Source organism: Triticum aestivum, chromosome 3A (genome assembly GCF_018294505.1).
Source record: "Triticum aestivum cultivar Chinese Spring chromosome 3A, IWGSC CS RefSeq v2.1, whole genome shotgun sequence".
Classification (NCBI taxonomy): Eukaryota; Viridiplantae; Streptophyta; class Magnoliopsida; order Poales; family Poaceae; genus Triticum; species Triticum aestivum.
In genome coordinates this window covers 674,409,114-674,434,417 of record NC_057800.1, presented here as the reverse complement: position 1 = coordinate 674,434,417, position 25,304 = coordinate 674,409,114, and the positions used below count along the sequence as shown (strand labels likewise).

The 25,304-nt window shown below is 43.8% G+C and overlaps 1 protein-coding gene and 1 long non-coding RNA gene across 5 annotated transcripts in view; one reads left to right on the top strand and one right to left on the bottom strand.

Moving 5' to 3' along the window:
* Window positions 1-2,676, top strand: part of LOC123063126 (uncharacterized) — a 4,271-nt gene extending 1,595 nt beyond the window's left edge. The window contains exon 3 of the long non-coding RNA XR_006430088.1: window positions 1,210-2,676. This is a non-coding gene — a long non-coding RNA (uncharacterized lncRNA). The remainder of the gene's footprint in view (window positions 1-1,209) is intronic.
* LOC123063125 (MADS-box transcription factor 51) lies at window positions 519-24,927 on the bottom strand. 4 transcript variants are annotated; one of them, XM_044486865.1, is made up of 5 exons: window positions 24,627-24,927; window positions 2,443-2,515; window positions 2,011-2,060; window positions 1,832-1,928; window positions 519-866 (listed from the first exon to the last, which is right to left on the bottom strand). In XM_044486865.1, exons 1-5 carry the CDS (start codon window positions 24,794-24,796, stop codon window positions 780-782), a joined length of 477 nt encoding a protein of 158 aa, XP_044342800.1. In that variant the 5' UTR covers window positions 24,797-24,927; the 3' UTR covers window positions 519-779. The 4 variants fall into 4 exon arrangements, with proteins under 4 accessions (XP_044342800.1, XP_044342798.1, XP_044342799.1 ...); XM_044486863.1 differs by having other exon boundaries at window positions 24,612-24,922; XM_044486864.1 differs by having other exon boundaries at window positions 2,434-2,515; window positions 24,627-24,922.
* Between the last annotated feature and the right edge of the window lie 377 nt (window positions 24,928-25,304).

Sequence of the window (25,304 nt, the reverse complement as noted above, 5' to 3'; positions counted from 1 at the left end):
GTAAACCTACTTAACACATGCGTCCAGATTTTACCGTTTTACTCACGTTCTGTCATGATGCGATCTAGCACTACTGATTAGCTTCTGTAACACCCTCAGAAAAATGTCAAGATTATTTACCTGAAAAACTGAACTCTGTTACCCCATGGTCTTCAGAGTGCTAGTCTAGATGTCAGCTGAATCACTAAACAAGCTGCGATACATGGCATCTCTTCACTCACTTATCAAAAATAAATAAAACAGAGGTGCACGGCCCGACTAGCAAGCCCTGCTCAGTCCAAATAACAGAAGGGATAACCACACCCCAGCTTTCATTTTTCTCCAAAAAATGCAAGCAGCCAAGTGAGGTTCCAAAAAATGCGTGTCAGGTCAGGCTCGCGAACTCTTGCTAGATACAGCAGCATGCCACTCGATAACAGCCATATTTAGTTTCAGAGGGACCCTTCTGAACCCACCAAAGTTTGCCATTCAGCTGCAGATCATAAGAGATGAGCATCGGCACAACATCAAAACAACAGTTACTCCAGGAACAAGCATACGTAATTAGATTAGCCAACTCACACAGTCCTAGGTACAACGGGGTCTCTTTATAGCACGGACACTGTATTATTATTAGTATTATTAAGCCACGCTTTCGCTAAAATTTCCTCCCTTACAACTTACAAGTAGCAGCCCTGGCAACTAATTCTTGCCCATTAACAGCCTAACTGGGGAACAGTGTGTTGGGGGAAGCAACATAGTACCAAATGCATACACAGCACAGGGGAACTTTGCTCTGCTCAAGCCTTCCTCCCATTCTCCTGCCCCGTAGGTCCGTAGGAGCTCTCTCCGCTCGTGCTCCCGCCACTATTTTGTTTCACCAAAGTCTGCACTCCAGCAACAACAGAGCAAAACTCAAATTAGATAAACGTACTCTGGGGATTATGTTGAGGGAATCAGAGTACCAGCAAAAATCCTGTTTGCAGGCAATTAACTGACAGGCTCTACTGTAATGAGTGGCACATTTTGGTTGTTGTTTACAACAGAAATCGACGGTTGCCACTTCGTCCCCATTGTGTTACTAGGAATATTAATGCTATGAATAAGTGCACTTGCTGACATACTGAACTAGTACTTCTGAATAAGCTCTCCCCGCAAAAAAAAATCTGAATAAGCTTAATTCTAATATAGCCAGAAAATATGCTAACGTCTATTATCTTGTCTCACAAGGCATTTGCTGGAAGGTCCACAATTTTCAGAACTGAGGTTAGATTTCTCCATGCATATGCTTGTCCATTACTTGGACAATATCCACAAGTATATACCTCTGCACACACAAGGCTGCGTCATCTATGCTTAATTTAGTAAATCTGCTAATAGTTAAGTGCTCATGAATTATCCTGAAACTACCAAGCCAACCACCACAAGTGGCCACCTGAATTTATTTTTGTTGACCTATTATCTACCAATATATAGGAAACATTCAGGCTCATTGTCTTAAGATGGGTATTTTATTGAGTGATTTTCTTCGTTCTGCTTAAGAACATATAATCAAATGAGAACTCTTACACCTCATCAATGGATACTTGCAGTATCAGTTCAGGAGGAGAAAAACATATTTTTTGCTTGAGGAACGGAGATTAATTACGTTTAGTTGAGCACCCAGCTTGGGACTGCTGAAAGTAATATAATTCTAAGTGTGTGCTACATTTTTGGAGTAATCTTAAGCTTAATCGGGTGAAATTATGAGAGAAAGCACCGCAATTTTTCAGCAACTTCTGTCAATCACGACCCAGAAACTGGAATCTCATCAATACATAGCTTGACTACAGAAAAAGAAACGAAAGTTAACCTTCTTAGATTCTGTAATTCTCAGAGCATCCTTTAGTAGTTTCTCCAGTTTCTCCAAACTACTGGCATCTGAATTGTCAGCATTATTATCGAGAGACCTGCAGTTCAATAATAATCAGCTAAATGTCGAACACAATAAATGACGAACTGGGAAACATTGTGAGAAGTCTCAAGGGCTACCAGGCAGCAATCTCGCTAAGCCTTGACTGCATATTTGAAGGATCTTCATCCTAGTACAGAACAAAAGTATCTTGTCAAAGAGGTATATGGGTATAGATGCTGTCATACAATTCGGCCATGTAGGATACGAAATAGGTACTTACCACTACTACCTAGTCTTAGTACATAGATAGTTCGGTCAGATAAAAGAGTAGCTACATTTACAGAATGTTACCCATATAGCATCAAATGTGCTGCATTAGCTACACAATTCTTGATTACAGGCATTAACATCATGCATAGTGTGTTTCTAATGCAACTAAAGGATTATAAACTGAGGAATGCAACTGCAGTATCAAAACCTTTCTGCTACACTCCTACAGGTTCCATAATTACACAGGCTGCAAGGTATGCATTGATAAAAAGTGATGTAAATTGTTTTACGTTGCTGACAGTTGCATCTTCTTGAATCAAGTTCCTTCCGGGCACCGCAAATTGCTGATACCGGTCATATGTACCTTCAATGCTGGAAACAAAACTTTGGCATTAGAGATTATTGTAAATTAAAATTTGAAAAATCACTATACTTTCAAGTTTAAGGATTTGCCGGCATTTTCCAAAAAAAATAAAAAAGAGGAAAACCCGAAAAGTAGAGCTCGTGTATTTTTTTCTTATAGTTTGGTTATGACCTCTATACTGGTTAAAAATGTTACCTTTATCTGTCCAAAGAATATATACTTTGTACCTTCATATGTTAATGGAGATGTTGTTGGACCAGAGTGGTTGAGAGACTTTGAAGAAAATGAATCTTATACTGACAGCAAATTTTGAGAGCATATTAAAAAAATCTTATCATGTAGCAAGTTTTTGGATGATGAAAGCACAAACCCTGTGGTATGAAAACACTTTTCATATTGTTAATCTTTAATCTACAATTTGGTGTTATTGACCTTAAGTCACACAACTTGAAAAAGATAGTGTTCCCATAAAAAACATTTGACTGGATGTGATCCCATAATTCAGTAAAGTCTCTGTTTCTAGGCTAGCTAGCCCATAAGCCATTAATTTGTGGCTTATATATGGGCAAAGACGGTCAAATGTCAAATATAACAAGTTGACCATGCGAGTCGGTACCTTTAGAAGTAGTCACATTGATTCAAGTTTTACAGGTCCCAAATACATAATGGCGTAGTGGCAATTTTCCCATACACTTGTCTATTCTTCTTGTTCATTTTGCCTTTGGAAATACAAAGGTAAAATGTCCATCATCACATATTGTCGGAGCTAGATCCGGCAGATCCCTCGGAAGGGTACCCTAGCTAGGTAACTTGGCACGATGGTAACAGAAGCAAAGATTTACCCAGGTTTGTATGTTGTCCTACCGACGAGACCGGCCCCCGGCTTATATAGCATACCGGGGGTCCTAGGGTTACAAATCCTAGTCGGCTACGTCGGTAAAGGTAGAATCCTCCATGGCTCCGGTATTTTCGGATTGTACTCCAAGTCTTGGAAGCCATTTTCTTGGTATGACAACTTAGGAAGAGATACATGGAGCAAAAGAAGGACCTACATATGGTGTTCATGGACTTGGAGAAGGCCTATGATAAGATACTGCGGAATGTCATGTGGTGGGCCTTGGAGAAACACAAAGTCCCAACAAAGTACATTACCCTCATCAAGGACATGTACTATAACATTGTGACAAGTGTTCGAACAAGTGATGTCAACACTGATGACTTCCCGATTAAGACAGGACTGCATCAGGGGTCAGCTTTGAGCCCTTATCTTTTTGCTTTGGTGATGGATTAGATCACAACGGATATACAAGGAGATATGTCATGGTGTATGCTTTTTGCGGATGATGCGGTGCTAGTTGACGATAGTCGGACGGGGGTTAATAGGAAGTTAAGAGTTATGGAGACAAACCTTGGAATCGAAAGGTTTTAGGCTTAGTAGAACTAAAGCCTAGTACATGAGGTGCAGTTTCAGTACTACTAGGCGCGAGGAGGAGGAGGTTAGCCTTGATGGGTGGTTGATGCCTTAGAAGGACACATTTTGATATTTGGGGTCAATGTTGCAAGAGGATGGGGTTATTGATGAAGATGTGAACCATCGAATCAAAGCCGGATGGATAAAGTGGCGCCAAACTTCTGGCATTCTGTGTGACAAGAGAGTGCTACAAAAGCTAAAAGGTAAGTTCTATAGGACGGCGGTTCGCCCCGCAACGTTGTATGGCGCTGAGTGTTGACCGACTAAAAGGCGACATGTTCAACAGTTAGGTGTGGCGGAGATGCGCGTGTTGAGATGGATATGTGGCCACATGAGGGAGGACGGAGTCTGAAATGATGATATACGAGATACAGTTGGGGTAGCACCAATTGAAGAGAAGCTTGTCCAACATTGTCTGAGATGGTTTGGGCATATTCAACACAGGCCTCCAGAAGCTCCAGTGCATAGCGGATGGCTAAAGCGTGTGGACAATGTCAAGAGAGGCCAGGGTAGACCGAATTTGACATGGGAGGGGGGGGGTCCGTAAAGAGAGATCTAAAGGGTTGGAGTATCACCAAAGAACTAGCCATGGACAGGGGTGCGTGGAAGTTTGCTATCCATGTGCCAAAACCATGAGTTTGGTCGCGAAATCTTATGGGTTTCACCTCTAGCCTACCCCAACTTGTTTGGGACTAAAGGCTTTGTTGTTGTTGTTTTTTTACTCTAAGTCTTACGGAGTCTTCGCAGAATTTTCCATGGGCCGCCCAATGCGGCACAGGACGGAACCTACCCAGGGGTCCTCAACCTGGCCCACCAGGCCGTGAACTGACGTGGTGAGAGACCCCTGGGCTGGGATAACGTCACATATCACTACTTGGCATGAGAAATAGATATAAATAAGATATAAAGTGATCCCAACTATTTGACTTTAGGAGTTCAAGAAAGTTTAAGGATGATAGGCATGTCTAATTAGGTCTAGTAGTTGGTTGAAAAGGATTTAAACCTCTTCAACTATTATATTTTCAACATTTTTTATGAAAAAAATATCTTATTAATGCTATTCTATTGCATGACTCAATGTACATATATGGATCAAGAAATACTTGAAAATGGGCATCTCTTCTTTAGATTGTCTCACAAGATGATGTAAAAATCATCTTAAGTTTGTTTTCTTGAGACCGTATGAATTATCATTCTTGGTTTGAAATAAAGTGGAAAAGGCATATAGTGGTTAGTGAATCATTTCTTTTGAGGGAAATGTGGTACTCCCTCCTTCCATCTATATAGGGCCTAATGCGTTTTTCGAGGCTAACTTTGACCAAACGTTAGAGTAACAATATATGACATGCAACTTACACAAAGCATACCTTCAAATTCGTATGTCAAAGGAGCTTCCAATAATATAATTTTGATAGTATACATCTCATGTGCTATTAATCTTGTCAATAGTCAAAGGTTGTCTTGAAAAACACATTAGGCCCTATATAGATGGAAGGAGGGAGTAAGTGAATCTTAGAATCTAATAAATAACTTTGATGATGGCAATATTTAATACCAGGTGTTAACCATAGCTTCTCAACAATGTTTATTAGATTCTTCGATTTTCATTTCAAATTTTGGTGGGTTCAACTATTTCACAAAGCAAAATGATATGCTAGTGTAGGACTAATATTTACCTCTAAAAGGTCGAATGTGCAACTAGAGAGGATGTCTAAATAGGCAACTAAAAAATCAAAGCACTAAAGTGGAATTTGCAGAAGTGTAAGGCTTACTAATGCATATCTAGGCAGAAGAAACTATATGACGAGAGGCAACCTAGAAAATCTACTACCAACACGCAAGCAAGCTATGCAAACACAACAAGCATGACGATTGTGTGGGAGTAACTAGCTAAGAGTACATAGAGAAGATGATATACTTCTTAGAGTTCGAATCTAGTGGAGAGGCGTGCACGCCAAGTACCTCAACCGCAAAGGTCTAGCCTTCTTCCTCTTGAGCTTCAGCCACGAACTCTGAGCCCTAACACCAAGGGTAGATCTTAGTCGATGCTCTGCCTTCACAACATGCAGAGCAATTCCACAAGGTTGACTGCTCACGGGTGACTCCTATCATCCAGTAGTCCCCAAACCTAAGAGAAATAGATGCAACGAATCCTTGGTGGAAAACTTGATGCTCTGCTTGGTTAAGATCTCAAATAATCCCACTCCCTTCCCATAGCCACTCTCTTGCAACTTAGGGTTAGCTTAAAGGGGGCTTAAAGAGGTGGGCAACAGCTCACTGAAGACAACAAATCAATTTGCCAAAGTGTTCCATGTGCAAGGGGTTATAGTGTCCCCCGTATATATATAGCTCAACTTCAAAACCAGTCGAGAATTTTGATATATTCTGATGCTCTCGCATGTGCGCCAAAATGTCCAAGGCACCTTGTTCCAATGATTAGTAAAATGGATATTACCACTGCCATTATGCAGTCCAAATACTCCGACATTCTGAATTTGAAACAGAGTCTCTCTTGACAAAGGTCTGTACTTTGCCTCGGCTAACACACCCGGACATTCCAGACTAGCAACCCTAGATACTCTAGGGTTCCCTGATCCATTTTCTCTCACCTTCTCTTAGATAGGGGATGTGTTTGGCTTTAGCTTTTTGTGGCGACGATGTTTGAGTGAGCATTGAAATTCTCTTTCAAGTCTTGGACAAGGGAAGAGTTAGTTCGAGTCTAAAGATAGGTCGTAAGCCAAGGTACCATACTCAACCACAATGGACTCTACTTGCCACCATCACCTCAATCCTCCTACCAAGTGGGTGCAAAGGGACCTTTGTAGGGACAAGATAATAAAATGCACCAACCTTGAGGGGCATGATAGTGCACGATATCGAGGGTGGCCAAGCCACTAGGAAGTCGGTAACCTTGCCGGCCCTACGGCTCCTCGGTCCGTAGGAAGTCGTCCTTTTGGAAGGTTCTCACCTTGGCATGCAAGTCAAGGAGTTCCTTGCCTTGTCTGAACTCTAGGTGGGTTAGCAAACCATGTAACCCGAAGCCTCATCCCCCTTTATAAGGTGAGGCCGGGGGTTAGTTCGAGGCATCTAATATCATTACCATAGTCTCGATAGCATCATCTCCACATACATTGTAACCCCTCATACGAGGTGTTTTCCCCCGTTAATCAAATCCAAAGCAGGAGTAGAGTATTACCTTCGTGATGAGGGCCCGAACCTATGTAAACTCCCTGTGTGCAATCCCCTCTCATGCTTCTGGTCCTACGCACCATCCTATTGGGATTACTGATGATTATTAGTACTGCCAGGACACGATGCATCTAGACCGTAATGTGTTTTGGTATTGATGACTGTATGATTGGTGGGACTAATGTCGGTTATCAAGTTTATCCCAGGACATTGGTCCCTCGGTGAATCATGATGGAGATGGTTGACCCCCCCCTCCCCCCACACACACATTTCAAAAAGTAAAAGGCCTTTTCCAGATGTCTTTTGGTTTATTTCAGTCATAGGAGCCACACTATTAAAGGGGGTCAAGGTGATTGTGCAAGTTCTTCGGACATTTCTTGGTTTTATTTGAGTGATAAGAAAGCCACACTATTAAAGGGGGATGAGGTGATTGCGTAAGTTTGGGAATCATGCAAATATCATATACACTTGTCACCTCTAGTACCTACACTTAAACTACTCAATTTCCTGTTGTTGTTGTGACCCTCGGGTGCCTGGGGAGGGAAAACTCTCTGGTTACCCTGGGTCCCACGAGGTCTCCTTTTCCCCTGGCCAAAAGTCTCTTGATGGGTCGGGTCCTCGGGGTGCAGGTTTTCTCTTGGGTTACCCCAGGTCCCCGAGGTATGCTGGAAGGCAATGACTAGAATTGGGGTGAAGGGCATCTATGCCCACCCTTCTTCCTCCTCTAGACCTAATCCTCCTTTGAGCTTCTCCACTAATGTCACAACGTAAAAGCTTGATTCCTCTTGGTTCCTCCACTCAACTCCACCAAACTTTGAGGATTAAAAGAGAACCATCTGATCTAGACATCCACCAAACCAAATCGTGATCCCCGTACTTATTTTTCACCAAACTTGTTACTCTTAGAGATTTGGGACTCCTAGGTGGCACATTTATAAGTAGTGACATTGATTCAAGTTTTACGATATCTATCATAACTAGTTATCTTTAATAAGTTTTGTATGACAAAATGGTGTGGTTAAATTTTTGGATAGTGGTGTTAGCCTAATGTGTGAATGAGCTCGAGTACTTGGATTTAGCCCAAGACATAATATCATGGTGGCGATTTTCCCATACACTATCTATTCTTATTCATTTTGCTTTGGAAATATGAAGGTAAAACTTACATCATCACATATCACCATTTGGTATGGGAAATAGATATGAATAAGATATGAAGTGATCTTGGTATTTGACTTTAGGAGTTTAAAAGTTCAATAAGATAGACTACATAGAACCGCTTCCAAGCGCAAAATGGGCTTTATGATATGTAGGTGTGACTAGCAACTATTGCAACTAGGTAAAAGTGGAGTTGCTAGCCAAATGTCTATCATCCAACAAGAAAATATATTTTGGCAAAAAAATATCATTGGAGGTCACGCGGACAGTGCCTTGATGTCCAACTGCACTACATCAGAGTTAATGCCAAGGCCTTAGGATCAAGGTATGCTTGGGTTCCTTCACGCAAACCAATTTATCAAGGTCCTCGAGGGAGGCAACAATATCTTTCTAAGCGGATTGAATAATAAATTGGGTCAGTGACAAATAGAGGAGACATGAGTTGCTGCATGCCAACGTTAACAAGCCATCACATTGTCATGGTTGTGCTGTCAAATATTCATACCTTTTCTTTCGCCAATAAATGGAGGACCTAGTTAAGGAGCCTGAACCCAAGATTTGAACTGATTCCACATGATATTAAATATAAGAATTATATAAAGTACCGCGATGATACTAAAGTGGGATCTCAAGTGTCCCAATTTACCTCCTATTTGGCATCATAACCCCACACATATTTCTCTATTTTAATTTACAACACTAAAGAAGGGGCTAAGTGTGCGATTAGTAGACAATACACTTCCAGCAAGTACATTCACTACAACTACTTCCATACACTCTAGGGATGGCTTGCCCCATCGACCATATTGCATGATGTCAATACTACTGAAGTGTATATGTGGATTGCCTAGCCCTTCTCATCGAGTTTAGACTTCCATACTAGCATGAAGCTTAACATGGTATCCGAGCCGAAGGTCTTCAGTGCAAGTAGTGGCTTTCGTGATTTATTCAAAAATTGGTGTTGCCCACTTTTGGTTGAGTTTGGTCCACATATAGGCCTCTTGAGCCATACCTCTGAGTCTATTCACATGTTGACTTCTCGCGTCACATTTGAGAGGGGGTGTTGAAGTGTATATGTGGATTGCCTAGTCCTTCCCATCAATTCGGACTTGTTGTGTTGGCTAGTGCATGAAGCTAACAAATACAATCCCAAAGGCGTGAAACTTCCACTACCCTTGATTTTAAGTTGAAGTCCCTCCAACAAGAAACCACTTGAAAGACCATGCCAAAATCGATCAATGCTTTCTCGGGTTGGGGAGTGCACCAGGAGAATTTGCTCTAACCTAGTTTTAGGCTGAAGTCCCTTGTGAATGAAGCCGCTTGAAGGACCATGCTCTGACTGCGAGATGGACATAGAAGGATCTTTTGTTATTATCAAAACCCATAAAATTTCTTACAATTACCACAAATATGGTCCAGGGGAGACAAATGAACATGCATCTCCTCCAGAAGGCAAAAATGAAGTGTTGGTTTTGCGACATAGTTGAAGGATGTGGGAGATAAGATCAAACTAGGGACATTGGAGAATCTAATGTTATTATCAAAAATGAGAAAACTTTAGTACAATGGCAACGAAGGTGGTCCAAGAGAGAAAAATGTACACACCTCTCCTTAAGAAGTCACGAGTGAAGTATTGATTTCACCATAATAGCAATGATAGCCCCTCCCTATGTCTATGCAAACGTGGGAGCTAATTGTCGTTAGTGATAGGTAATGGGCGAGGGTATCATATCAAACCATCATGAACATCTCTACCAATTGGGAGGCTGTCGGGATGCCCAATCGACCACACTATTGTACCGGGACTATCATCTCTTGTAGGGTTAGGTAGGTTCTACACCTATAAGATATGCACCATGAGGTCATATTAGAGTATCAACAAGAGTCATAGGTGCAGACTAAATGGTGTTCTAGTTGAGAATTTAAAACAAAGCAAAGGCTGGTCATTTCATACATATACTCGATGTAAACCACACTACCATCTACTGAACTTTCCATTAAAATTGGGATGGAAGTGTGTAAATTATTCAACAAACAAGTTATAACATTGGTAAAAATAAAAGAATAACATGTAAAACTTGGGACATTAGGCATGTAGATAATAAAGTTTGGCGCATAGTTATGAAACAACAGTCATATTTTTTTCTACTTTTATTACCATAAACACATGGATTGTTACTTTTATTCATTATCGATCTCCCTTCGCCTGAACCAATACAGATCTAATTTCTCCGAAGATGGCGCTTTTCGTCTCAAGCTTGCTGAGGAGGTGTCAGGGGAGGGGATGACTTGTCCAATGTCGATGACACTGGTCATGTCCAACAACGAAGACTCCAAACATTTGGGTGCGTGTGTGTTACCAGCTATATTGGACATCACAACACTCACACTTCTTCGTCTTGAGCACTACGGCTCTAACTTATCCTTTGACTCATCCTTGGGCAAGGATTCTTGCGTGCCCTCCCTAGAGTCCTCTGAGATTGTGCCAAGCCATCTCGGCAAGGCGTCGAAGCAATATGACAACATCATGCCCGTTGACGTTGTTTAGGAGATGTTGGATGCTCCCCCTTCAACGTCACACTCGGTTGTCCCTTCACCACCCTTGGCGGCTCACAAGGGCGCAAGGTTGTCCACATAACCTCTATGAAGAGGCCAATGCCCTAAAGGCTTTGAAGAATCTAAGGGACAGTGTTTCTAAACCCATCACTAGCTCCATGTCTTTGTTTAAAGTTCTAGCTTTTACCAAGACTATAGCTCTCGAAAGTGACTACAAATCCTTCACCACACTTGGCGGCCTGCAAGTGCGTCAGGCTGTCCCGCACAACCTCCAACATGGAGAGGGTCATGTCCCTCAAGGATTCCAAGAACCTACGAGGTATTTCTTCTAAAATTATGTCTAGATCATTTAAAGTTCTTACTTTTACTAAGACTCCATACATTCTGAAAGTGGTAGCGGACAGCCATGTGATATTTAGGTAGGAGAAGGGGTCCCCTATGGATCGGATCACTAGTAGGAGGGCATATGAACTTGTCCAAACCCCCCTGGTTGAGCGTGTGGCTAAATGTACCCTGCTCCGCACCTGCATGACTGAGGCAAAGACCAAAGCTGTAGAGGGGTCATCCATGGTTGGGCGGGGTTTGAAATCAGAGGTGGATGCTAAGAAACCTAAACAACATACCTTGTTTACGACTTCTATGGCCAGATGCAAACCCACGACATGTGGGGGCCATGGTCGGGGTAGAGGTGGTCGTTCCACCTCAAGGGTGAGGACCATATCCCCGGCTTGATAAGGCGATAGCTAGCAAAGTTCATTGATCATGAGAAGGTTTATTTTGTTGGGATTAGAGAGACCGTCATGCAATCCTTTTCTGATGTGGCGTTATGTGGCGTTAACTCGGGTTTGCGCTTTCTCGTGGACTTGGGTTCCAGCGATAGGTCACTCATGTGGTCTCCTTTTGGGTGCCGACGAGGACTCATTCGAGATTGGCACTGTTAGTCAGGGTGGATTCTTTGTCAGCAAGGAGCCGACTCGGCGCGACAATCACTTCAAGTTGGAATTATTTCTGGTTTATGGTTCGGTGAACCATTATGGTCGGCTCCATAGTAAAATTGAAGCCTCACCCTTTCCAGTTATTACCTCATGTAGTGAAGTAGTAACAAGAACAACAGCCCATCAATCGGGGCTTAGCTGATTTGTTCGATGATTGGATAACATACTAGCAATTCCGGAAGTTTTAGCGTGGGTTCCATGCTTCATGTAGTTCCTGTCTTCAATGAGTGGGACACTAGGTACCACATGTGCTCACTTTTTGTCACGTTGAGGTTAGGTTCTAACCATTGCCCCTTTTGCTGGACACAGGTGAGTACCACGTCCAACACGGAGCCCATTTTTTCGAGACACGTGTTCTAGAAAGGCAGGATTCTATAGTTTGTGAGAAAGAAGTGGCTCAAGGCCCAATCAGGCCTCCTCACTGCTACGGTCCCCTTTGTGATGCATTAGACCAATGACAACATAGTGTTTCTAGACTTTGACATTACCTCAAGGGCTAGGGGCAACTGGGGTGGATCTCATAAGAGGAAGAAAGCTTCCTTAACGATTGATATCAAGGTCTTGGACCTTAGAGCAAATCTGGTCTGCTTTTCTCCCATTTAGTGGGCTAGAATATACGTCCTCAAATACGAAATGAGCTTCATTCCTAGTTGCAAGCAGTTGTACTGGAGGCAGAGGGGCCGCCAACAATTGAACTTGAAGGGAGAGTTGAACACCTAGTACTTTCATGTTGTGGCCAAGGGGAGAAGTCAATGGTGTAACATTCTATCCCTTCATGACGAAGACTCGGCTATTTTGGATAGTGTTGCCTTGTAGCAACATATTTATGACTTCTATCTTGAGTTGGTTGGCTATAGGGACGAGCTTCCGTCTTTGCCTTGCCTCAAAGGAGAACATGAAGGTGTCGAGAATGTGGTGCTAACAACACCCTTCCCCCTTAGGACTTTGAGGCAGCTCTTAGGGATACCCAATCGGATCCCCAAGGCCTAATGGCTTCCTGGTAGCCTTCTATAGGTTGTTTTGGACCATGCCTGGTGGCCGAATCCACCAAGTGGGCACTTCATTCATGGCTTGATTAACATCAAGCATCTGCTTGTGGGGCCAAATTCTTTAACTAGTCGACGACTTCACTCGTGACTTGGTTGACATAAAGCATTTGAACTTTGGGGTGTTAATTTTGCTCCCTAAGGTGGCAGGGACAAAGACCATTTGCCAATATAGCCCAATTGCATTGATTAACATAGTGTTCAAACTTGTTGCTAAGGGCTTTGCGTGCCGGCTCTCTCCGGTGACCAATAGGATCAGCCACCCCAACCAGTCGACCTTCATCCTAGGGTGGAACATACTCGATTGGATTGTGGTTCTTGACGAAGTGTTGCGTGAGGTGCATTCTTCCAAGGAGGAGGCTTCCAAGGGCCAGCTCAACTAGGGTTTTTCCAAGGACATGATGGCATGATGCATAAGAACTTTGACCCCAATGAGTTAGTAGGATCATGCAGTTGTTTAGAGGGGTAAATGGCCATCAACATCAATGGGGTCCAGGGCCCCTTTTTAGGAACACCAGGTGTGTCCTTTCAACCTAATTGTTCATGCCTTGCCTGCCATGCTTGAGGGAGCTAGGGCTGCAGGTCATATTCGAGGAGTGGAGGGTTGACCCGCCCGCCTCCAATATGTGGATGATGTCATCGTCCTCATTAGGAATGATCCAGTTGGCATCACCAACCTCATGTGCTTTGAGTCCATCTGGGACTGAAGACCAACTTCAAGAAAGGCTAGACGGCTTTGATGGGGGTACAACTTAGGGTCAGTTCCAATATGCGAGTGATGCCCTCATCCTCATTAGGAATGACCCAGTTGGCATCACGAATCTCATGTGCTTTGGGTCCATCTAGGAGTGAACACCAACTTTGAGAAAAGCTAGACGGCTGTGATGGGGGTATAACTTAGGGTCAGTTCAGATCCATGCACATTATCCGAATTGCAAGTTTGGTTCACTTCCTTACATATCTTTGTGTTTCAGATAGGGTCATGGAGCGTGTCGAACCTTGGCAGGGAAAACACATGTCCTTCTATGGAAAGTGGATCAACATCCATGCATGTCTCTCTTGCCTTCCCATGTACACCATGGGCCTTACCTTCTTCAAGATGCCATCCATGAGAAATTTGATAAAGTTAGGTCTAGATTCATTTGGCAGAAAGGAATAGGGCAAGCAGAATTACCACATGTTTTAATGGAACACATTGTGTTCCCCTAAGAAGGTGCTGGACTTGGCATCATCAACAGCAAACTCATGAGTTGGTGCCTTTTAGCTAAGTGGGTGTGGAAAATCCTCAAAGGCAGGGGCCTATGGCTAGAATCTTTAGGAAGAAGTAGCTTGCAAGGGAACTTGTCATCCCAAATATCATAGGGTCTCGCATTTATGGAAGTCTATATCAATGGTTCGATGCCTCCTCTAGGTGGGTGCTAAACATTCAATTGGAACTGACCATGCCACTTGCTTCTAGCTATACACTGGGCGGGGATGGGACCGCTTTGCAATTCCTTTCCCCGCCTCTTAGAGATTGCGGGACGATCAATGTTTGATGGTTAAAGATGCCTGGAGCGTGGGCCAGTGTTAGGACATTTCCCGTCTTTGTGTTTTGGGTGATGATGACAGCTCTCCTTATGGTCTAATCATGTGTTAAGTTCTTCAGGTTCTCTATGCTCAGGTACGCATCGATTAGACATTCTCTATGGAAGGAAAAGATCGAAGACAGAGTTTTCTGCGTGTCTATTTCCTTGGTCGTAGGAAACCAATACTATCAAGAAGGAATCCATTGGAAGGCATGGGGTGAATCATTGCACGTACACTCTTCTCGTCACCCATCATTACCTTCCGTTCCATGTAGAGAGAGGTCCCTTTTGGTTCTTTCTGGTGCAGTGGTTTCTCCTCAGCGGTTGTACCGCCCACTAGGGCGGTTGTACCGGCTCAACCACCGCCCCAGGGGTGATACCCTGGGGTTGCATCTCCCAGGTTCTTGCCAAGAACTCTGGAGTTGTACATTGGGCGGTTGTATCGGCCGGCTACTGCCCGACCACCGGACTCGCTTCTGTGATAGGGCGGTACTTGGGCGGTGGTGGCCTGGTTGTCTCGGTTGTGCTCTGCATACTGGTACTACCGAGTGTCCTAAGCGGTTCTACCGCTTGGGACTTAGCCACCCCTAGCACTAGGAGCAGGCGGTAGTTCCGGAGCACTACTGCTCGACCACCGCCCATAGGGTGACCCCCTTCTGGTTTCAAGGCGGTGGGTGAGCGATAGGGAAGCGGTTGGTCCGATTATTCCTAATAACCGGTACTGCTACTCTAGCATCGGTTGTACTGCTTGTTAGGGTTTCAGCAGCTTACCCATGATTCCCGGTTGTACCGGGGAGAGGAGTGGTTGTACCGCTGCAGTATAAAAACCGTTGTAACGGTTGGATCTTAGGGTTTCCTATATAAGGGGGTTTCTTCCACCTACCCCCTTACCTCTTGCCTCTCTCTCTCCACCATTAATGCCCTTCAAGCTTTCTTGCCCGATCTCTCTCTCTAGCCACTCAGACTTGTTGATTTGCTAGGGATTGAAGGAGGAGACCTAGATCTACACTTCCACCAGATATTTGATTCCCCCATACTTTCTTGTGTGGATTTTGTTACTCTTGGGTGTTTGAGCACCCTAGACGGTTGAGGTCACCTTGGAGCCATATTTCATTGTGGTGAAGCTCCATGGTTTCGTTGGGAGCCTCCAATTTGGTTGTGGAGAGAGCCCCAACCTTGTTTGTAAAGGTTCGGTTGCCGTCTTCAAGGGCACCACTAGTGGAATCACGACATCTCGCATTGTGTGAGGGCGTGAGGAGAATACGGTGGCCCTAGTGGCTTCTTGGGGAGCATTGTGCCTCCACGCCGCTCCAACGTGGACGTACTTCCCCTCAAAGGGAAGGAACTTCGGTAACACATCCTCATCTTCTCCGACTCCACTTGTGGTTATCTCTTACCTTTACTTTGTGCAAGCTATTATTGTGTTGTATCCTTTGCTTGCACTTGTTGTTGTTGTTGGATGCATCCTATAGGTTGTTCACCTAGTTGCACATCTAGACAACCTATTTTTTGCTAAACCTAATTTGTTAAGAAAAGCTAAAAATTGGTAGTTGCCTATTCACCCCCCCCCTCTAGTCAACCACATCGATCCTTTCAGCCAGAAGTGGCCGCGGTTCGATAGGACATTTGGGCAGAAGACTTGGTACTATGGATGGAGACGAGCCACCTGCATGCCAATCAAAATATCTTCGATTGCGAGGACACCGCTATTTTGACCTTGGTAAAAATCAAGTGAGTTAACCACCACTCCGTCTAGTGGGCACTCCTCCAAGGAGTCGGTATCTTTGAGCTAGGAGTTCTTCGAAAAGCAAAGTTCACAACCGAAGTCAGCTCTTCCTTCGACAACTAGCTAGAGATCGCTTGCCTAGTGGATATCAAGTACATAAGTGATACGATGTCGAGGATGACATGTTCGGCTATGTGGTCACCCCGAGGACAACGACATTATTTTCTTCTCGATTTCCTTGCCCTCTCTCATGGGTTGTTTGGAAAGGCTCGCCGCATATCCTGGGTTTCGTTTCTCGCTCTTGCTTGTCCATTGTGGCATATTAGGAACAAATCTCTTATATGAGGGGTCTTTATTAAGCACCCGGCTGACGGATTATACAAAATGACTATCTTCTTGCAGCTCTGGAGATTAATGTGCGGGAACTAGGACTCATTGACACTTGAGCAGCTCGTGACAGGCCTTTGGACACATGGTGAAGCTCCAACAAACCTCGGTTGTTCCATGAAGCACCAGAGGGTGGCCTTCGCGGTCTTCAAGTTTTTTGTTGTTGCTGGCAACCCCCAGCTTGTATCGCTTCGTTTTTTGCTCTTTTGAGCCATTCGGCCCTTGTGGGTCTGTAAGAACTAGCCGTTGTAAAGTTGTAATACCTCCAAAAAGGGCTTTAATAGTCTAAAGCCAGGTGGACGCCTCCTTTCTCATAAATGTAATTATAGTTTTAGAACATACATAACTTGTTCAACCATTGTGTGCATTCCTTTTGGCGGAAAAGACCTAAGATGACATGTGCATGTCTCATTAAACTCTCATAAGAGCAAGGAAATAAAATGAAACTAAAGAAAAACTAGATCATTATAAGATACATATTTAAATGGGAAAACTTTGTTTTTGCCTCTCTAGCTTTTGACCACTTTGCTTATGCCACTCTAGAATTTGACATTTCACTTTTGCCGCTCTTAGTTTTTGACAATACATCACAATTGCCATTCTGTGGCAAAAACAATAATTTTAGAGTGGCAATTGCGATACATTGTCAAAATCTAGAGTGGCAAAAGTGAAATGAAAAGCTATTGCTTTTGCCACTGAATGGCATTCGTGATGTATTGTCAAAAACTAAGAGTGACAAAAGTGATATGTCAAAATCTAGAGTGGCATAAGCAAAGTAGGCAAAAACTAGAGTGGCAAAAACAAAGTTTTCCCTATTTAAATGTGTATGTAGTTTCACAGTAAAGTACCAATAATAGTATGGAGGTTGTATACAACTTAATAAGAAACAAAACATATAATGATTCAAATTTGAATACTTTTAAACCAAATAGTCATATGAAAGAGTGGTATTGGCAAGAATTTGGACTGTTATATGTCACTTTAAGCACCATAGTAACCAAATCACAAAAAAAATCTTTGAAATCTTCTAGTTGGAATTTGGACTGTTATATGTCACTTTAGGCACCATAGTGACCAAATCACACAAAAATTCTTTGAAATCTTCTAGTTGCATCAATTCCCACTAGAGAATAAACACTGAAGTTATATTACCTATGCATATTTTGTTTCACCAAGTTAGACCAACTATGCAAATGATATTGTACACAGCAATCAAACTATATAAAATCAAATAAAACTATTGGAAACACATTAAATGTGAACCCAAATGCACCATGACAATAAATTTGCAGTACCTATCATAATGGGAATAACCATGTTTTGAAATATAAATATATTTTGTGAATCCGACATTACATTTCAAAAGGTGATATGGTACTTTTGTATAAGAATGACATTCAACTTGCATACCACACATCTATAGTTACAACAATATAAGAGTAATCTAAAATATTTTGGACTAAACGCCCAAAAATAAGCATATAAATACCTATAACTTTGTGCACAATTGGCAAGTATAGACCACGAGAAATGATGGTGACATATTCACTCCAACCTCAAGAAGAGTTTCACTCATTACCTCATAAAAATTCATTTATGCTTGCGTGTTCACCATAATTTAGAGTTAATTAAGGTGTTCCACATATTCGACACACTCTTTGTTTGAGTTATGTACATAGTTTTATTTAAAATAATCTAGAAATAAAACAATGCCTTGTCCATTTATTTATTAAATACTAGTTAGACTTTGTTCTTCTTTATTTACTTAGTTTGCAAAAACAAACCATGAAGTCTATATTATTAATAACATTTTGTGACATTTGCTACACATATTAGATTATACTTTGGCATTATAATCGATCATAACAGTTTTATTTTCGACGCAAAATGTACTAGAATTATATAAATAATTAAACCCAAACCCTTTTGTTGAACAACGAAAGTTTTAAGTTTAGTTGTGAGTCTCAACATAATTAGAATGTTCTTCTTAGAATTTTAGTTTTGGTTCTTTGGTTACTGGTTACCATTCACCTATTTGTATAGTTTGGAAACTATAATTTCTTATAGAAGCGACTAAGAAAGCATATATTTGAAACTACGAGTTGGTGTTCAATTGTGAATCATCTGCAGCTCAATTGGTTTATTTCTTAACCCTATATGCATTTAAGTATCTTTGACATTATTTAGCTTGATGTAGCTAGTTTGATAATTTTGAATTAAATTTGAATGACGAGGCAAAATTGTTTATCCATAATCATTCAAAAATATTCAGTTCAAACCTGCATATATACCAAGTGGAATATTAAATCTATAATAGTGACTTCATTTTTTCTACTAGGGCGGTCGGTTTTTCAACATGATTTAAATGTGTGTTTCCTTGGCTATTTAAATATGTAATCCAAGGCAAATATAAGGTTGCACTACAATCATTTGGGATTTTTAGCCGTTGGATCCCACAACTCACTGATTCTAGATGCATTTCTTACTATTTATCCCTTGTTTTCAAGTGCTTGCCTTGTCACCACATACCATTCTACCATGCATTGTTGATATGTTAAGGCAACAACCCCATGGCATGCATTCCAATTAATCCTCGAATTGCAATTTATCCGGACTAGATTTCTTCTCTAACACTTTGTTTGTGCCCTTCATTTTACTTTCTTAAGTTGCACTCTATAATTTGCGATGAAAGGGTGCTTAGTAGATGTCGACCCTCGCATTTGTCGTCTTGGCTCTCTTAAAATGGTGGTGCCTCCTCGTGTCACATTATGGTTGTTGTGCCACCTTTTATGGCATCTCTTAGTGTAGTGTCTCCTTGTCCATCTGCACTCCATGATCCATTTGAATCATATTGGAGTCTTGGTTTTGAGGTGATTTTGTGTTCAGAGTAGTTAAGACACCAACCCTAGTGGAGTTCTAGAAGTGGTTCAACAGAAGTGCTCACCCATATTCGATATATCCTCAATAGCTTGTCGCTCACTGATTCATGAACGTTGTTTGCTTACACTTCTTTGATCTGGTTCGATTAGAAGTCGGTGTGGTGGTTGCTAAGCTTCATGCACTAGCCAACACAACCAAAAGTCTGAACTGTTGGAAAGGGCTAGACAATCCACATATACACTTCAACACCCCCTCTCACATCTGACGCAGGAGTCAACACGTGACATGCACACAGAAAGGGTCAGCATAATTTTTTTGATAAATTGCGAAAGCCGGTACTTGAACTGAAGACCTTATGCTCTGATACCAAGTTAAGCTTAATGCACTAGCCAACGCAACCAATAGTCTAAACTGATGGAAAGGGTTAGGCTATCCATATATACACTTCAATAGCGGCACTGACTGGTCAAGTAGTAGCTAGTTGCTTTCACCGGGGTGCTTTAGTGGATGACGAATGTTTAACCAACTCCAGGTAATAACCTAGCTTTGGTCAGTTAGGGCGAGCGATGGAATTTTGAGTTCCAAGGTGAAACCTTTGGCCTTGCCTTTGTTCATTGGATCTGGCATGTCATCCCCTTCATGCATGCATTCTTTGATGTCTCTTGTAATCTGTTCTTCACATGTTGTTTCATATTGTTAAGTGAGGTGAATTCAAGCTAAACCCCTTGTTTTTGCGAGTTCCAACAATGTCAACAAACATTCAAGTGATGCTACCTTTTAGAAAGCAATGTCTTGGTGGTCCAAATAATGCTACATGTATTGTTTATGGTTCCTTGTCTTGTGATTTGATTAATGCTACTTGTATTGTTTATAGCTAGTGATTTAGTTGAACTAAGTGGTAGGTTCCAAAAGAAGGTCTTCATGTCGTCGATGGTGGATTCCTCTGAAGTTTTATAAACAATAGGCCTCTGCCATGATCTTATAACACATCAGCGATCTTTACTTGGGTTACCAGCTTCACAGAAAAGAAAAAAAAGCCCACACACAGGTGGATTTCTCCAATGTTATGCATGTGTGGCATATTCTACCATATGTATGCATCTTTCGATCTTGGAGCTATAGGATGCATGCGGCACACGTTAGAATTTATTTCATTGTCAAACAACCATGCATACAACCACCTGGAACATGTACCTACGATGTGACGAGTTCTGGAAATGTTCCAAAACGGGAGTGTTCACCCATTTCGACCCCCAGCATGGCGGCGATGATCATGCGCATTGCGTGGTTACACTTCTTTCTATCAGGTTTGATTAAAAGGCAATGATCATTGCCACTGGGCTAGGCAAGCAGTAGTTGGTCACTTTGGCCACCGTTGTTTCGACAAAAGGCAACAGATCTTTGGCTAATGATCTAGCTTTGGTTGGTTGGGTTGAACGATGATCTAGCTTAATCATTGAAGCATAGCTCTAACAAACTACAAGAATTGGACCATAGATCTAACGGGAACCAAATCGCTGAAGCATCACTTCGACGGCAGGTTAATTACTAGAGCATAGCTCTGGAAAAGTGGAGCCAACTTTGAAGATCCCTCAATAGGAACTTTGCAAAGCTCATCAAGATCAGATTGCTACATGACACAAGGCGCACTCAACCAGGTTGAAGCTCTAAACATCTGTTGAGTTGAAAGACAAAGTCAAGACCAGCAACCAAATCCTGAAGAGCTTGGGGGCTACTATCAACACCATGCCCCAAGGGAAAAGCCACGAAGGACAAATGAGGCCCCGTAACCAAGGGGTGGCCCAATCCCACTACGCAAAGTCCTCTGGCTATTAAGGGGGCATCACCACCTTGGCGCGGAAGACTTGAAGATCTAGTTGTAAACCGACTAGTACTCTACCTTGTAAACCAACCAAGACTCTAATAACCGTACTCCTCAACCACCTATATAAGGGGAGGTAGGGGTCTCTTGATCGGTGTGACTCAATAACCACCTTACAAGCTTCTTACGCATCCAACCTCTGAGGAAAAGCTCCTATACGATCTCATGGACGAACCCTTTGTGGACGCAATCCCTATTACTCATATGTGACCATATCATCGATACAGACAAGTAGGAAGTAGGGTATTACCTCGATCCGAAGGTCCTGGGTAAATCTCCTTGTGTGTACCATCTAGATCTCTGACACATGCGCTACCCTCAAATGGATATTGTTGACAAAATACCACCACAACAAACATTTTCCTAGAGTGCCTTTATGCCTTTGGTTATTTTGTCTTTACTGGTTGGTTCAACAGTTTTAACAAGGCGAATTCGGCCTAAAACACTTTGATTTTGTCCTCCATTGACTAGTACCGACAATATTGGTGGACAAGTGTTGCTACACGATCAATCCCACATGTATAGTTTGTTGGTGATTTAGTTGGATTAAGTGAAACGTTGTCATGGTGGCCCGGTTGATGCTACATGTATTTGTTGGTGACTTAGTTGGATTAAACATTGCGTTTGGTATTGCGACAGATTCTCATAATACCGTTTGTCCCAACTGTTCCCCTATGTTAGTGTTGGTTTGACATGTTTTTTCCTACTATAATGTCTAATTCTTTTAGAGCAGATAAGCATAGAACAACCAATTCAGTAATCGCAAACCAAGCTATCTAATTCGCAGGATTCTAAAAACGCAGGAACGGTCGGCATCCCGCGTTTGTGAGCTCCCGCGTAGCCCACGTCTAGGCGACATGCATGGGGAAAGCTAGACTTCGTCGGCCGGGTCCCCTCTCCATCACCCCCTCCGCTATGCCATCGACGGAGGACCTCTCAGGAAGCCACGCCGTGCCTCGAGATGGTAGCGGTGGGCTGACTCGTCCTTGCGCGTCGCGACGCCACGCCCCCTCCCCAAACCAGATTTGGTGTTTTGCCTCCTCTACCGGCCGTTGTGTCCTCCTTTGTCGGCTCGGTGTGGTGGCACGGCCTTGGCCAGCTCATCCCTCAGCCTCCTCATGTCCCTCCTCCTAACGCAGCTCCTCCGCTGCTAGTGGTGGAGGCGCTAGAGGCCCGCCTCCTGCCTCTCCCCCTGATGCAACTCTCCTCTATTGCTGGTGGTTGATGGGTTTGAGGCCCTTGGGTGATGGCGACCGAGCTGGCTAAGGCTCGGCCCTGCCTCGGCATTGGTCGGTCCTCGTCCCCGGCGACGTCTCCTCTGAGCTGTGGTTCCGGCTCTTGTGTGTTTGTGCGGTCGCTGTGCTATTTTTGGTGGGTGGGTGAGCATCGCGGTGGATTCTTTGCTGTCGCAGTTCTGGTTCCGGCGTCCATGGACCCGTGTGCGTTTTCCAGTGCCCTCCCCGCATCGCTCCTACCACGGTACTTTGATTGTTGCGTCCTCCCCAATCCTCGGCTCACTGGCGTTTCGGCGACTACACCCCGACAGCTTGGAGTTGTGTTCCCTTTTTTGGTTCCTAGCTTGTCAGTGGTGCCAGTCACCATCCCATCCTCCGTGCCGGCTTTCTTTACCACACCACCCTTCTGACCCCGTCCACCTCCATGTCGTGTTAGTCCCAAAGCTCGTGCTTTTCGGCGATGCACGGTGCCACCCTCGTCGGCGGAAAGCGCAATCCCACCCTCCTTTTGAGGTGGTGGTCTCGACCAGCGGATTAACCTCCTAATCTCTCGACCCCGACCTGGCGGCAATTGGATTTCTCAGTCCTAGGCCAGGGCGAAAGCTCTGCTCGGCTTGCCGACGCTGGCAGCTGCAACACTCGTGGGTGTCGTTTCCCTTCCTGGAGGCGTTGCCATGGCCTTTATCCGTGCCCCTCTTCGAACACCAGGGGAAACCCTTGGTCCGGTCTTCGGATCGAATGGCGGCGACGTCATGACGTCGCTCCCCTTCTTGAAGGTGCCATCTTGCTTGCTCGCGGCATCCCCGGTGTTGGCTCTGGAGATGTTCGACGTCTTGCCGGTTTGGCCCACCCCATTAGTCCTAGGCTCGGTGGGTTTAGCTGTGTGTTTTTTCTTCTTTGTTCGGGTTGAGCACCCCTTGTCTCTCTGCTCCGAGTATCATGCACACACCTTTCATGTATGCGTTCGTGCCATGTGTTGTATCTTTTTATGTACTCTTTACGTTTCCTTCTATCAATGAATGACACACAAGCTTTCCATATTTGCGGAAAAGAAAGGAACACAAAAAACTTATGATTACATTAAAATCATATAAAATCATTGTGTAATATAATTTTCCTATTTGTATGCCTTTTTCAGTCACGGCAGTAGAAGCCGGAAAGACGACCCGACGACCCTTTCATTGTCTACGCACGCATCATTTCACTTGGAACTTGTAGCTACGGCATCAGTCATGCGCTGCTTTCGCCTGGATTTGGCACCATAAGGCTGGTCATAGTGGGGAGTAACTTAGAGTAGTAACATGCATACTTACTACTCTATGTTACCACCCTTATAGTGGGAAGTGTCATATGTGTAGTAACATACACATGTTCATTTATTGTCTTGTAGACTCATTTTGCATTGAAAAGCGCTATGTGATGGTAACATATTAGGTTACTCTATTTGCCTCTCTCCTCATTAACTACTTGCCACATCAACATTTTTGCTTATGTGGCATCTATGTTACTACCTATGTTACTCCCACTATGACTAGCCTAAACACCGTCCCCTCCCCCTCCCAGTCTCACTCTCTCTCCTAATCACACCTTTGCGGCCGCTCAAGTCTGCTCCTTTCTCCTGTATGGCCACGCGAAACCCCAAAAAAAAGGCAGCTGACGCCATTAGAAAGCCGTAGCTCCGAATCACGAACCGCCAGAACAGTACTGCTCGTACTACAACATAAACAAGCTCGTGCCCATGCGAGGGCGACGTTACTAGTACCAGCAGTGCACAGATACGAAGCCAAGATCCTAAACAGAGCCACGCATGGTGGTAAGCAAGCCTCTGAGGGATTCTCTCGAGCACATGCCGTGCGCGCGCAGAGCAGAGCAGCCGTCCGCTACCAGCACGAGAAGCCAAGGGGGGGAACGGATTCAGACGTTGGGACAGGTGATTTCGAACGCTTGCAGAGGCGTAATTCGAGCGGATAAATCAAGTGCGGGGGGCAGGCGAGTGGCGAGCGGCATGCACCTGGAGGAGGCGTACTCGTAGAGCTTGCCGGCGGGGGAGAAGACGAGCAGCGCGACCTCGGCATCGCAGAGGAGCGAGAGCTCGAAGGCCTTCTTGAAGAGCCCCGCGCGGCGCTTGGAGAAGCGCACCTGCCGGCTCGTCCGGTCCTCGATCCGCCGCAGCTCAACCCGTCCGCGCCGCGCCATCCTCCTCCTCCGGCCGCAGCTCGTCTCTCTGTCTCAGTCCCTCTCGTCGGTGGTGGTGGCGAAGGTAAGTAGGCAGGGAGGAAGGGGGGCGAGGCGACAGGGGAGCGGGGGAGGAGAGGGACGGGGGGCGCGGGTGGGGGCCATGGCCCATGGGGTCCATCCATTGACTAGTCGTCGTTGTACACCTCATACAGTCATACGTGCCGCGCCCGTGCTTCCAATACCTAGGTCGGTTTCGCTCCACGGATTTGCTACGCGTACACAAGTGTTTTGCTATGATCGCCGAATTCAATTTGTTTTTGAATCATATAATCCCCCGAATTCATTATTGTATACGTACAATTTTGTCATCTTTGTTGTGATCCCCGAATTCATTGTCTCTGTTGTACATAGTTGAAAAATATGTTACTCTATATAGTTGTTGAATAAAAAGAACTGAGACACCGAGCACAAATATAAGTAGTCTAAAAGATCTTTTAGATCACTACTTTAGTGATCTAAAAGATCT